This window comes from Lygodium microphyllum, chromosome 7 (genome assembly GCF_053477565.2).
Source record: "Lygodium microphyllum isolate KBCC chromosome 7, Lygodium_microphyllum_v1.1.10, whole genome shotgun sequence".
In the NCBI taxonomy this organism is placed as follows: Eukaryota; Viridiplantae; Streptophyta; class Polypodiopsida; order Schizaeales; family Lygodiaceae; genus Lygodium; species Lygodium microphyllum.
In genome coordinates, this window is record NC_141141.1 from 152,419,866 (window position 1) to 152,432,949 (window position 13,084).

At 45.8% G+C, this 13,084-nt stretch overlaps 1 protein-coding gene across 1 annotated transcript in view; it reads left to right on the forward strand.

The window, feature by feature from the left end:
- Window positions 1–1,865: 1,865 nt before the first annotated feature.
- LOC148034090 (fanconi anemia group F protein (FANCF)) overlaps window positions 1,866–13,084 on the forward strand; it is an 82,840-nt gene continuing 71,621 nt past the window's right edge. Inside the window, exons 1-4 of the mRNA XM_087682082.1 lie at window positions 1,866–2,014; window positions 4,898–4,996; window positions 5,089–5,324; window positions 5,966–6,158. Coding sequence (XP_087538208.1) covers window positions 4,916–4,996; window positions 5,089–5,324; window positions 5,966–6,158 — 510 coding nt within the window. The 5' untranslated portion in view covers window positions 1,866–2,014; window positions 4,898–4,915. The remainder of the gene's footprint in view (window positions 2,015–4,897; window positions 4,997–5,088; window positions 5,325–5,965; window positions 6,159–13,084) is intronic.

Below are 13,084 nucleotides of genomic sequence, written 5' to 3' on the forward strand. Positions count from 1 at the left end.
TCCCTATAAGGTACTTCCTGTCAACCCTAACAGCTTTGTCCAAGTGCAGGCTGTTGATGCTTCTAATGATTCTTTTTTAATTAATGGCTATCACCTAAAAAAGTATTTTTCTCCCTGGAGATCTTGTAATGTCCCCATTACTTGGTTTATTTTAATCTGCATACACGTGGTGTTGCATGTCCACACATGGAAAAACTGCAAAATCTTTACAAGAAGCAAGATTGGTTTACTAAAATAGTTTGAAATCTCTAATATCATATTTAGATGACTTAATTCTCACTTTAAATGAATCCAAATATATATTATGACTTATTTTGAAAGGAATAAGTCGTCTAAGACAAAAGATAGAGAAAAATGACGTGATTGATAAAAATCGTTAGTTTTATTTATTTTTGATGGATTTTCGCAATTCTGTTCGTGTAAGCTTGTCAACCACATGTGTTCTGATTGCTTTGAGTATCCAAATGATTATGTTCAGAGTTCATATGACGAAATTATTATCCAAACAAGTTGTAGATAAACATATGGTAGAAAAAACGAAAATAGTGAAAAAAGCATAAGCTTTAAAGCTAAATGCCTTAAGCATTTATGAAAAAGCAAAGAAAAAACACATGTGAGAGGGAGTGGTGCAAAATTCACAGGTAGAGATTCGATTTGATCTAGCATTCAGTACAACACGCAATTGTCCAATCTTTATGGGGCATTTGAAGCCCCCCAAGCAGGCAATCTCAAGCTGAAAGGGCTCCCCAAAATGAATTCTTTGTTTGTCATAATATATGAAACCCTAATTGTCATCTCAATGGGTAACCATACCCAAAGCTTTAAAGTTTGACATTTTTCACTATTTCTTCTCACTAAAGCTATCAACAGCGATTTTAATAAATGAGCAGTGAGCAACACTCTGAGGCCGGTTACACACCGGGCTATGGACGGATAGGAGCTGTAAGGTGTCCACTACTTTGTTTAGACACTAAACTGTGCCCTCAAACATCACGAAAAGCAGGTTGGTCCATTGGTAATTATTGAGAGGTGTGGGGGGATTGGTTGGGGGTTCAATTCTTTTCTATCTCATGGGTTTTTTTGGAGAAAGGTGTTGTCATTTTGTATATTGGGCGCGCCCGAATTTCGGGACGAGGAAGATCCCCCGCCCAGAAGTGTCTGCCACCCGCAAAAATTGGGCCCAATGGCCTTTCAGCACGTAAGGCAGTGGACGCCTCTTTTTCCACCCTGCGTCCATCCACAGCCCGGTGTGTAACCAGCCTGAACTTTATTACAGTCATTACAGTTCTTGAAATACTCGCATGTGCAATGTGTACATATATAAGCTTCGGTACCTTCAAATTCCAGGGCCAGCAGGCTCACTCTCGCGCACGCTGTCTGTCTCTCTCACACTCGCGCGCACGTATGGATGCAAGGAACGAGGAGACCGATAATGAGCAGGGAGTTCCCGCGTGGAGTCATCCAGACAATGTCACACTCCCTCAATTCCTGTCTCTGGTCCGGGCATTCCTCGACATGCTCCTCTTGGCGTCCGGCTACCAGCCCACTACCGCTTTCCCAGCACGGTGGACCCCCTACCAACTCAAACGAGCTTTAGGCTGGGCTTCTCTCATTGAAGAGGTTCAGTCAGAGAGAGAGAGAGAGAGAGAGAGAGAGAGAGAGATTATTTTTGATTTGGTTCCAGGTATCTGTGGTCATGTGGGCTGTGTTTGAGGATTGTTATTATGCCAGCGTAGTTCCACGGTTTTGGCTGTAAGAGCACGGTGCTGTTGTCGTGGAAAGCATCTACTTTACATAAGACCTAACCGGCATGTGTATGTGCTACAACTAGGATGTTGTTATTCTGAGAATGAGATAATCAGAAGAACATTACAAACACAGTGGGTTTGTACATCCAACTGCCGTTTCCCGTTTTAACATCCAAGAAACTGGTTCTGACAAATTGGAAGCGAGACATCATATACTGGGGCTTGAAGCTTTGGGCAAATTGGAGCGAGCTGGGAGCTGCATTGGGGTATTTGGACTTGAATTAACTCCTCGGTTCCCATTTTGCAATCAAAGCTCCATCATTTGGAGCCGCTTTATCTTGGATCTGCTTGGCAATTTAATTAAACGGTTTGGAATTTGATGGAGTCAAGGTGAGAAGTTTGGTATTCCTTGTGTCCTTGGTGATTAACCAAATCAAGGGAGAAAGTCATATCCTCCCCCCTCCTTGCAACTAATTCTCAGGTGAATTTGACAATATACCTAGAGAACTGATGCAAAGGAGCTTCCTTGCCACCTATAGTATAAGAGTATTAAGGCGAGTCTTGTTTGTCAAACCTTTTGGTTGCACATGTTGTTTTTTGTTGCTTCTACAACATAGGGGCTATTGCAAAGTTATGTCAGGGTCTTTTTTGTGGAGTATGTTATCTTGATGTGTGTGGTCTAAGGGTTTTGTTCACAGCAAGCAGTGGAAGGTTGGATGCTAGTGCGAACTTCCAGTGGAGGGTGAATTAGAGTCAATCTAGAAGACCTCGGGCTGTCATTTAACAGAAATTCTTGCACCAAGTGTGAGGAGGTGGCTTTTGCTCTTTGATTGGAGTCAACCCACACCAGCCAAGACATGCACATCTTGAGGTGATAGTTTTGGATGTTCTGATTTGTGGTTTTGTCCTTATCTGGACCGGTGCATCGGTGTCATCAAAGGGTCGTACTTGTTGATGAGTCTTGTGTATGCACGGTGACATGGCAATATCTGCCGTGTTCTATAAGTTCTTTTGTGCATTTTGATACAGCTAGTCTTGTGTGTATTTTAGGATAGGACTGTTCCTTCTTCTAGGGGCGACCTTCTGGTTTCCTTTGTTGCCATCCTTTGCACCTTCTATGCTGCCTGTATTGACATTACTACCCTTAGGACTTGTTGTTGGAGGCCCCAAAACTTGGTTTTATAAAGCTGCTACTATGGGGGCTCCAACCATGGCAACATCTCTTGCAATATTGGAGGGGCCTCAGAGTTTCATCTTAGATGGAGACAACAGCTAGCTGACTTGTGCAGCAGCCAACTGGAGATCTGAGGGAGTTGTGTTTTGCTGATGTATGGACTACGCATATTGAGGGTTGTGTTCTACCATTGTCAGGCCTGCATTTTGCTTTTACTCCCATCCCCAACATATGGTGACAATTTAGGGGAACTTTGACCCCAAGTTACTTTTTTGGAAAGTTGCTTTTGCTGCAGAATAGCTACTCATTCTCCATTTTACATTTGGATGACTGCTGTTTCTTTTTAGAAGGGTGGGTTCTATTGGGCTGTTTTGGGAACTCTGTGCAGTCAAAAATGCATCTATCTTGGAGTATCAAGCACACAGAGCTTGTTTCTGTTAGCCTGCCATTTTATTCTGTCAGTTTGTCATATCTTGGTTGTGAGCTCCATCAAAGTCTTGACGGAGGCAGAGGAGCTCTGACTGTATTTGTCATTCACTTTTGTGTGCATTTCTTCCCCCGGACGCATTTTAGTGTGCATTTATTTCTTCAAAGCTTGAACAAGATTTCATCCTAGATACAAATGTTTTACAAGCACGGTTAAGCAAGGTTGTCCGTTTTGTAGGTTTGGGACAGCCCATCAGCATAACACACAAGTAAAGGTTGGTGGGGGGAGATGATCTGCCAATTGGTCACAAAGTTGAGGCGGCAAGGCCAACATTGGGAGGGGGCTCATGACATTGGAAAGTGCATTGTGTGGCTATGAAAGAATAGGCGGGGCTCGGGGCAAACGAATCAAGAGGCCATTTTTTGAGAAAGTTAAGCCATCAAGTTCTTTTTTTGCAAAAATCTCGGTTGAGGGAGGAATCAGTTTCTTCAATAGAAGGCTGTAGAGCAGGAGGCCCTATCAGCCCAAAGGAGAGGATCACGTCTAGTGGCAGTAGACTTGCATGCTTTTGTGGCTGGCGATGCATGTAGTAGGTGTGGATCATCTACCGCATCATCAGCCACTGCTAGCAACACGATTGGTGGTGCCTTGACATGCTTTGCAGCTTTGCAATACCTACAATTACACATGTATGAGATTTTGGAGAGTACCCTCAATGCATAATTTATGCCAAGAAAAAAGAAGGTGCCAATGTGGCAATTGCTAGAGGGTTTTTTACCACAATGAGCACATTGCTTTTCACGCAGCCAGATCAGATAATTTCAAGGTTATGTCTAATAAACTTGGAAAATGTGGACCAGACTGTCCTCCAAGATTTTTGCGCATCTTTCTTCTTGAAAAGGAGACATACTTTGGAGGTTTTATATGTCCAACTCCATATTGGGGTAGTTCACCTTGCCCATGTCCAGGGTGGGTTCATTTTCCTCTTTTTCCCCCGCGCCCCCCACCCCCCCCCCCCCCCCCACCCCCCCCCCTCGCCCCCCCTTCTTCTTCTTTCAAGACCACTTGTTGAAGCTTGTGAGTCATTGGAAGATGCATTTGACCTTCCATTAGGGACACAACTGAATATGGGATAGGCAACCATTTGAGTGTCATAAATTTAAGGTTCATTGTCAAAGAATTCAAGATAGTTGTTCTCGCCATAATGATTGGTGCTGCCTTGATTTCAAAGATCCTGTGGGTGGTGGGTAGTGTAAGCGGTGATGTGGCACTTGCAACATGGTACCTTCCCTTCTCATTGCATCCTGGCCTTAGTACATTGCAATTATGCCTGTAATCCCTCTCCTCTATTGTAAACATATTTGCTGAAATACAGCTGAGTTAAGGGAAGTTGATTCGCCGAAAAAGAGATCTCAAGTTTCAAGTGGTAGTAGCATTACTATCTAGAATGTAATTATGACAAAACCATAAGCCATTTCTCAAAAGTTTTAAAAAAAAATACAAATCATGCATGTTTATGCAATCTAACTATGTCTTTCCTGAGTGCAGATCATAAAGAGAATCCCCATGTCTGACGAAGGCAAAAGATCAAAGAAAGCTTTAGAGATGGCTTTTCAAGATGTATTGGCCGATACCATCTTTCTACAGGTTTAAAGTCATCATCAGAGTTTCAATGAATTCAAGCTAGGAAATAATGGTACGGTATTGTTATTCTAAGCTTTAGATTCTGCAACATACAGGGCCCGCTAAAGCTGTCATGCAGTGCTCTCTCTAAAGCAAAGAATTTATTTATTTTTGCTATGAGCAATGCACTTGGTTGCAACAATGGACATGTCGAATCTCTGCTTTCTGCAACCTATAGTGATCAACACGATTGGGATGCTACATTGCAGTACCTGTCAGATAGGATCACAGCATCCACTTGTACGAAGTCGTTACTTCAAGCAGTGCAATTAGCAAGCCCGGTGCCATCTATGTAATGCCATTCTTATCTTTAAACATTGCATGTGAGACACTATATATTAGACCAGATTGCAGAGGCTTCATCACTGTCATGATGAGTAGAGCTTAAAGCAGGCAGAACGAAAAAGATAATACATAATTATTGGACAGAGACTGCTCAAAGCCAAATTATTTGTTTCTTTTTTATTCAGAGAGGACTTTTGTTTTTCAGAGACGAGGAAAGGGTTTTATTAATTAGACTCCTCGGAACAAAAAATGCCAAGGCAAAATGCAAAATACAAAGCAGTCCTCTATGGAACCATCAAAAATATGTAACAAGGGGAAGTCTAATACAAAGCTTGAACGAACAACCAGTCAGGAGGTGTATAATGCCAGACCATGTGGGTCTGTAAAAGAAAGAGAAAATAGTTGCATTGAGTGTAAACTCCACAGATTGGATGCTCATTAGGCAAAGCTTTTTATGCATAGTTTAAAGTTTGTATAACTTTTACATGTCAGCAGATCAGGCACTGATTGTTAAAACATGAATGTTCACGAAACTTCTGTTTTCTGGGGATCAAACATTAAATTTTATTGTTATTTGGGTGGGTGGAGTATGTTCATGGAGCTACTTTTGCACAGTCTCTTCGATACATGAATTATGAACATGTGCAGGAAGTCGAGCTGTGGTATAAATGACCACTGCTGCCAACAATGGAGGCAGAACTCTTTGTCATACATGCTGAACAAGAAAACAATGTACAAACTTTCTGGAGCTGATGTGCTTTTCAAGTCAAGCAAGACACATTGGAGGGCTGTTTTTCAAGCAATTACAAACTGTGCAGATGAAAAAGTGATCGAAATTGCTGTTAGTCTGGAGTCTCAGTTTGTTCTTTTGTTTTTGTTGACACACATTTTGAATCCAAACATGTAACATACACAGTTAGAAATAACCTTCTTATACTTTTCAGAGTATCTGTTAATACTGTTGGTTTTCAACTTTGTCTTTTTCACTGTTAATACTGTTAATATGTTAATACTGTTGGTTTTCAACTTTGTCTTTTTCACTCACCATGATTGGAGTGGGGCATTTCAGTTTCCATTGGCAATGCAACATCTGAGGCAGGTAATATTTCTGGCTGGTAAAGGCAGTTGTCTGGTGCGAGATGTGCTATCTGGTACAATGCTTACCTTTATTCAAGCTTGGTCGGTGGCATGTGGTAATGAACAACAGACAGTTTGGCATGCAGTCCATCCTGAGTTTATCTGGGACAATAGGCTTTTCCTACAGTGTGATTACTGTCATTTTACTGTAGTCGCATTGCATCAGTCCAGGCTCTTGCAACCCGCACCATGTTGCTGATCATGTAAATCAGACTTGAAGAACTCACATATCACCTAGCTGATGGAAGGAAATTTTGAGAAGGCTTTAGAGTTCTAGGTTGCGCTTAAACAGGGAGTTAGATATTTCCCAGGGTTTATTGTGAATTGACAGTAGTCACAAAGTCTTCAAGTCTTATGTCTGTTCATTTCACCAAACAGTGCTTTCTCTAACAAGTTTTTCAATATCTTTCTTCATTCCTAGTGTTCAATCATTCGATAAATGGGGAGGATTATCACAAACTTGTAGAGTAGAGCTTCATCCTTATAGTACTTTGGCCTGTAATCCTTGGCAAGTCACAAGACACAGGAAATGCATCCTAATGGAAGCTTGGCTGAAATTATTTTGCTACATGCTATTTCAGACTTGCCTAAGGGAGTCAATCATGCATGTGGGTCATGCACATGGGAAATGCCTCATGTTGGAGACTGCTAGTCATGGTATCCATTTCACAGCCCATCACAAGTGCGCCTTGGGAAGCTTTGCTTGGATTTGACTCCCCATGTTTGGACTGGCCTGATTGAACAAGCCATTCCTGTTTCTGAAAAAGGAGGGCCTTGCTGGCCTGAGATTCCCACAAGTCCAACTTGGGGTTTGGGTCTACTTCACTTAACCTTGTGCTTGAGGTTGTATTCTAAGTATATTTTAGCTCAATTGAACCTAGCTTGGCTTTCCAAACTACTGGTGTACTAGATCTACCTAATCTACACCTTAGCTTGGGTGCCAATTCCATTCTGATCAATATTAATGGCTTACTACATGAATTTGCCATTGTTGACTTGTACTTAGTTTCCGTAAGACGAGTCCTTTGTTTCGTATGAAAGGGTTGGTGATGTTATTGTCTCTAGGTCTTTCTTGCTTGTTTGTTTGTCTCAATCTCCATTTGCCAGTGAGGAGATTGGATCGCGAAATCAGAGTGGAAAGCTTAGGGTTCGCTGCTGTAAAACAGGCCCGAACAAGGAAAAAAATGGGAAAAAAGAGTGCTTAGATGTGTTGGAGTCGTAGGGGGAGTGATCGGGAAGATTAAGGTTGTGCCCAGCAAGGGTTTAAGACCACGGGGGGCAAGGGAAAGCCTCATTTGCAGTCTTAGCTGAGAGAGAGAGAGAGAGAGAGAGAGAGAGAGAGAGAGAGAGAGAGAGAGAGAGAGAGAGAGAGAGAGAGAGAGAGAGAGAGAGAGAGAGAGAGAGAGAGAGAGAGAGAGAGAGAGAGAGAGAGAGAGAGAGAGAGAGAGAGAGAGACTTGGGAGAACGCGACGGGAGAGAAGAGCGATGGTGCCCCTGCTTCGTGCCGCCCTGCCATCGCCCGGCCCTGCACGCCCTGTCGTCGCCTTGATCTGCGTGGTCGCAGACTGACGACCTGCCTGTCTTCCTCGCTCGCTCGCGTCCGCACAGTCGCTGCCTCACGTTCCGTCGTTGCTCGCCTGTCGTTTCGTTGCTACTCGACCTGTCACTCGCGCCTTCTCAGCTTTGTCGACGCCTGCAGATCCGTCCGTCCTTGACCTTCTTCGTGCTTTTTCCCTGCGCCGCCAGCGGACCCCATCGCGCCCTGTTCCTGACGCCCTGCGCCTGCCGCCGTCAGCGCGTCCTGCGCCTGGCGCCCTGCCCACGGCCGCCCCTGACGCCTTGCTTCAGACACCCTGTCCACGGCCGCCCTTGCTGCCCTGTCACTTGACCTGACGGATCCCTGCCCGGCACCCCAGCCTGTCCCGTCTTGCCGTTGCGACCGCCAGGCCTTTGTTTCGCCCTTCTGCCCCTGCACGGTGACAGGTACAGCTCAGCTTTCATTAGCTGTCTTTGCAGAGTACACCCCTGGACAGCGCCTCTGTACAGACCAGCGGGCGAGAGAGAGAGCGGGAGAGAGACAGGGTCAGTCCTCCTTCACGATCAAATCGTCACACGATGGCTGGTTTGGATCTGGATTTCATCGACCAAACAGTGGCAGCACTTGGCCCGGATTCTGATGTCGAGGAACCTAAGGATATGGTTCCGTGCAACGAAGAGATGCCCCCTGGTCCCGACATTCAGCCTGCGGGTAAACGTCCAAAGCATACTTCGGAAGAGATAGGCGTTCCTCAGGATTGTTCCTATGCTCAGGTTGCTTCGGATCCTGTGGACTCTCAGGAAGTTGACTGGGAGCATTTGCTGGAATTTGCCAACACGTTGCTTGGCGATTATGTTCAACATAATCAGGAAGCCTTTTCTGACTTAGCACCTGACGATGTTCTGGACGCCACCGTGGACCCAAAAACTGTCCTACGCTCCTTTTCGGTATTTTATGATCGCGCTGTGATACTCTTCTTCACTGGTCGAATCCCGCTGCTTTCCCGTATTTCCCAGTGGCTGCACAGTCTGCTACAAGGGGAATGTGTTGAAGAGATTTTTGTTGGCTCCCGAGGGTTTTTTGAGGTTCTGTTGAAATCAGAGACGCACCGTGCTGCTCTCCTGTCTAAACTGCCTTTGTTTTTTGAACGCCGGTTGGTTCATGTGGTTCCATGGCGCCCAATGGCATATTTTCAGCGTCTGCTGCAACGTGAATGCCCTGTGTGGGTAGAAGTGGAAAATTGTCCTGCTGTTTATTGGCCACTGTTGAAGGATGCTATGGCCGCGGTGGGCACTGTTCTGGTCCCTCCTAGTCTCCGGGCAGTGAATCGCAACCGCTTGTGTATGCTATGGGACACTGCAAGAAAAAGGCCTGCTTGGTTACGCCTCAACTGCTCGGGCATGCATCCGTTGCACTTTCGATTGAAATGGGGCAATTTTGCAGGGCATTGCTTTTCCTGTGGACAGTTGGGGCATTTTATGGCTGAATGCCCGGAACAGCAACATACCTCCGATGTTAGCCATGCTGCGCCGCCCATGGAAGATATGGTGTGTGATGCCCCGTCGCTGGCTGCTATTCACCAGCCCCAAGTTCTGGCCAAAGGTAAACAACAGGTTTCGGGTCTGGATTCCCGCGCCACTGATTGGGTGGAAGTACGTGCAAAAAAAGGCAACAGGGTTGTTGCTGGCATGGAAAATACTGTGCCTACTATCTCACAAGATTCCATGCGTACATATATGCGCAGGAAGGAAATGTTGTCTTCCGAGCGCTCTGCTCCTGCTATGGTTTCCTCTGCCCCTCGTCATCAGCCCGCCAGAAAAATGTATTCGGATCGTCCAAAGGGTCCCCCTGCTAAGCTGGCATTTGATACTAGAGGTAACGTCATTACCCCGTGGGACCGTCGTTATCCCCGTTCCAACCCCAAGCCAGCAGATATGCCATCTACTTCCAAATCTGCTCCTCAGAACTCTTTTGCCGTGTTGGCGGATTTCTTGGACGAGGGAGTCCTGGACATTCTTGCCGACAAAGTCAAATCGAGGCAAGCTGTGCCTCGTACCTGATTTGGTTTTAACTACACATGAAAATAGCCACGTGGAATGTGCGAGGAATTTGTTCTCGCCACAAGCAACATGCCATGTGGACTGTATTGCATGAAAATCAGTGGGATGTCCTGTGCGCTGTTGAGCACAAGAGTCACGGTGAAGCCAGAAAAGTGGTGGATTGCAATGGCTTTCGACTGTTCTATGCAGGGACACGGGCCATGCATTATTCGGGAGTGCTCATGACTGTACATGACAAATATCAGCGTGTTCTTATTAAAAATGATGTTCATGGCCGCTTTTTGGTAATTGAAATTTTATTCGAAGGGGAAATCTTATGGTTACTTGGCCTCTATGCTCCGAATGATTCGTTATCTCGTCGGGAGCTTTGGCAGACTTTGTAGACCTCCTTGTCACTTGGCAGACGGGGCTTCTTTATGGGGGATTTCAATATGTGTGTGGATTCTTCCCAGTCCACATCGGAGCATTCGGTAATGGACGCGCCGGAAAGTCGTATGTGGCATGAGTTGGCTCTTGCTGTTCTTAAGCAAGATCTCTGGTCCTGGCTACACCCGTCTTCTACAGGGTTTACTTTCCATTCTGCCCAGTATGCAACAACATGGTCGCGACTGGATCGTATATATATCATGCAGAATGATGATTTTCTTCCCGAGATGCTCGACATCAAAGTGTTGCAGCAATATGCCTTGTCAGACCATTTTCCTCTGCAGCTTGAGCTGCTTGCACAACCCATTGCACCTTTCAAGCAATTTTTGGACCGACTCCCTTTGCGTTTCAACTCGTCTTACCTGAAGCATGCAATCTTTCAGGGCTATATGCAGCAATTGATTGACAGATTCGTCTTGGACTTCTCTTCTCAGGGCACTTTGTCATTTGACAGATTGCTCTCTAATGTGAAGCGGGTCGCTCGGCAGTATGGGATTTATCATGCCTCTCTTTGTCGGCAGCGTCGCAAGGCAGCAGAGGATCTGCTGGCTTTGGTTCGTTCTCTGCTGGTGGACACTCCGGATGATGCATTTCTGCTCGCACTGGCCATGCGGGTGGCTGATCTTATTAAAGCATTCCAGTTGAAATCATATCAGCAGGCCAAACTGCAACATCTGACGGAGACTTTGCAAGATAGTGCATGTCAGACCCATAAGTTCTTTTGAGCTCTCCATGCCTCTCCTGCGCGAGAAAATATGACCAGACTCGAGGATGCAGAAGGCCACCTTATCCTGGATCCGCAGACTATTGTGCATATGTGCAGGAATTATTTCCATGACCTTCTCGGTTCCACTTCTCCACCTTCGGCCCAAATTACTCAGGCCCGTTCGGCTTTTTATGACCTGGTCCGCAATTAGCTTCCGCAGGACATGCAAGCTACTATGGAGTCCGATATTTGTGAGGCAGAGGTTATGGACGTCTTGTTACACTTGCCTAAGGATAAAAGCCCGGGTTGGGATGGTCTCACTAATGAGTTCTTTGAAGCTTTTGCTACCCAACTGGTGAAACCTTTGCTGGCGTCCGGCCTTCGTATCAATGCCCTCAAATCAGCCATTCTCAGCTGCACGGAGTTAGATTTGCAGTCCTTGGACTGGCAGGGTCTGGTTGTTCCTCGTGGCTCCATTGTCAGGCACCTTGGGTACCCTTTGGGTGTTGATGTTCCCCCAAAGCAGCTTCTGCAGTGGATTTCTCAGAAAATGGTGGCTAAGTTTATGTATTGGAAATCTCAAGCCTGGCCTTTCCATGTTCGCCTCAAAGTGGCCCAGACTATTATGTTGCCAATGCTCACATATTTCTTGCCATTGTTGCCCTGGACTACTACGACTCTGAATGCTCTTACTCAGTCTATTCGTTTCATGTTATGGAAGAAAGACTCATTGCATGCAGGTATTTCCTAGATCTCTTGGTCGCATGCGTGCACCCCCAAACGCATGGGTGGCGGAGCTATTTTAGATGCCCAAACTCACATGCAGGCACTCCGTTGGTTGCTTTTCCGCGCCATGTGCTCGGATCATCATCCATGGGTCGATATAGCCCGTTATTTCCTTGAGGGCCATGGGCTTCTACATGGCAATACCCAAATCCGGAGTTCTTGGTGGCATGTTCTTAATGCTGATTCGCGGTTCTCCAGTTCTTCTTCGTCGTTGCTTACTCATTTGGTGTGTTCCTGGAAACAGGTCCTCCAGAAGGCTCAGTGGCATCCAGCGGAGGATCGCTTAGCTACTAACTCTTTTCAATTGGAGTTGCTGGCAGTCTCGCGTTTACTTGCATGGGAAGGTAAACATGACCTTCGACCACAATTCAACCGGATGGCCCGTTTGGGCTTGTCTTCAGTTGCGGATGCCACCCTTGCCAGTCGCAATGTGCTTATATCTTTTCATACAGCTAGGAGGCTTTTCAGGATCCCTCGTGGATACAGGCCTTTATGGGAACAGCTTTTGAGGGTGCTCCAGAGCAGACAACTCTTTCCTGCCCTTGCTTCGGATCATCCCTGGCAGGATTGGGACCTACAAGGCCGGCTGACTTTAAGCAAAGCTTCTGCTAACCAAGTGTATCATATTCTGATTAAAGATCGTCAATGGCTCGTCACCAAAGCGAATGCTTTATGGGGATTACGTAAATCACGGTCATGGTGGAGGAAAACTGTGATGGCGGGCTGGTTGAACAAGACACCCTTCAAATGTAAAGTCTTTCTTTGGAGAATGATGATTGGTGGTCTTCCGCTTGCTTCGGCTCTTTCCAAGCGACGAATCTCCAATGGCCACTGTTTCTTTTGCACCACTGCTGTGGAATCCGCCCGCCACCGATTTATTTCTTGCCCCATTGCAAAGAAAGTCTGGTTATTTTTGTCGGCTGTTTGGCAAGGAGTGGTTGGTTTCACCCTGCGCCCCTTTGATTGGGTTTTCGGGCAGCCCAAATACCCCGCTCCTGCACAGCCACATATGAAGCTCGTGTATCATTTTCTTCGATATTGGGGCTGCTGGCATAACTGGACCATTCGGAATGCTTTTCTTTTTGACTCCGCCTATAATGTTCAGCGGCATATTG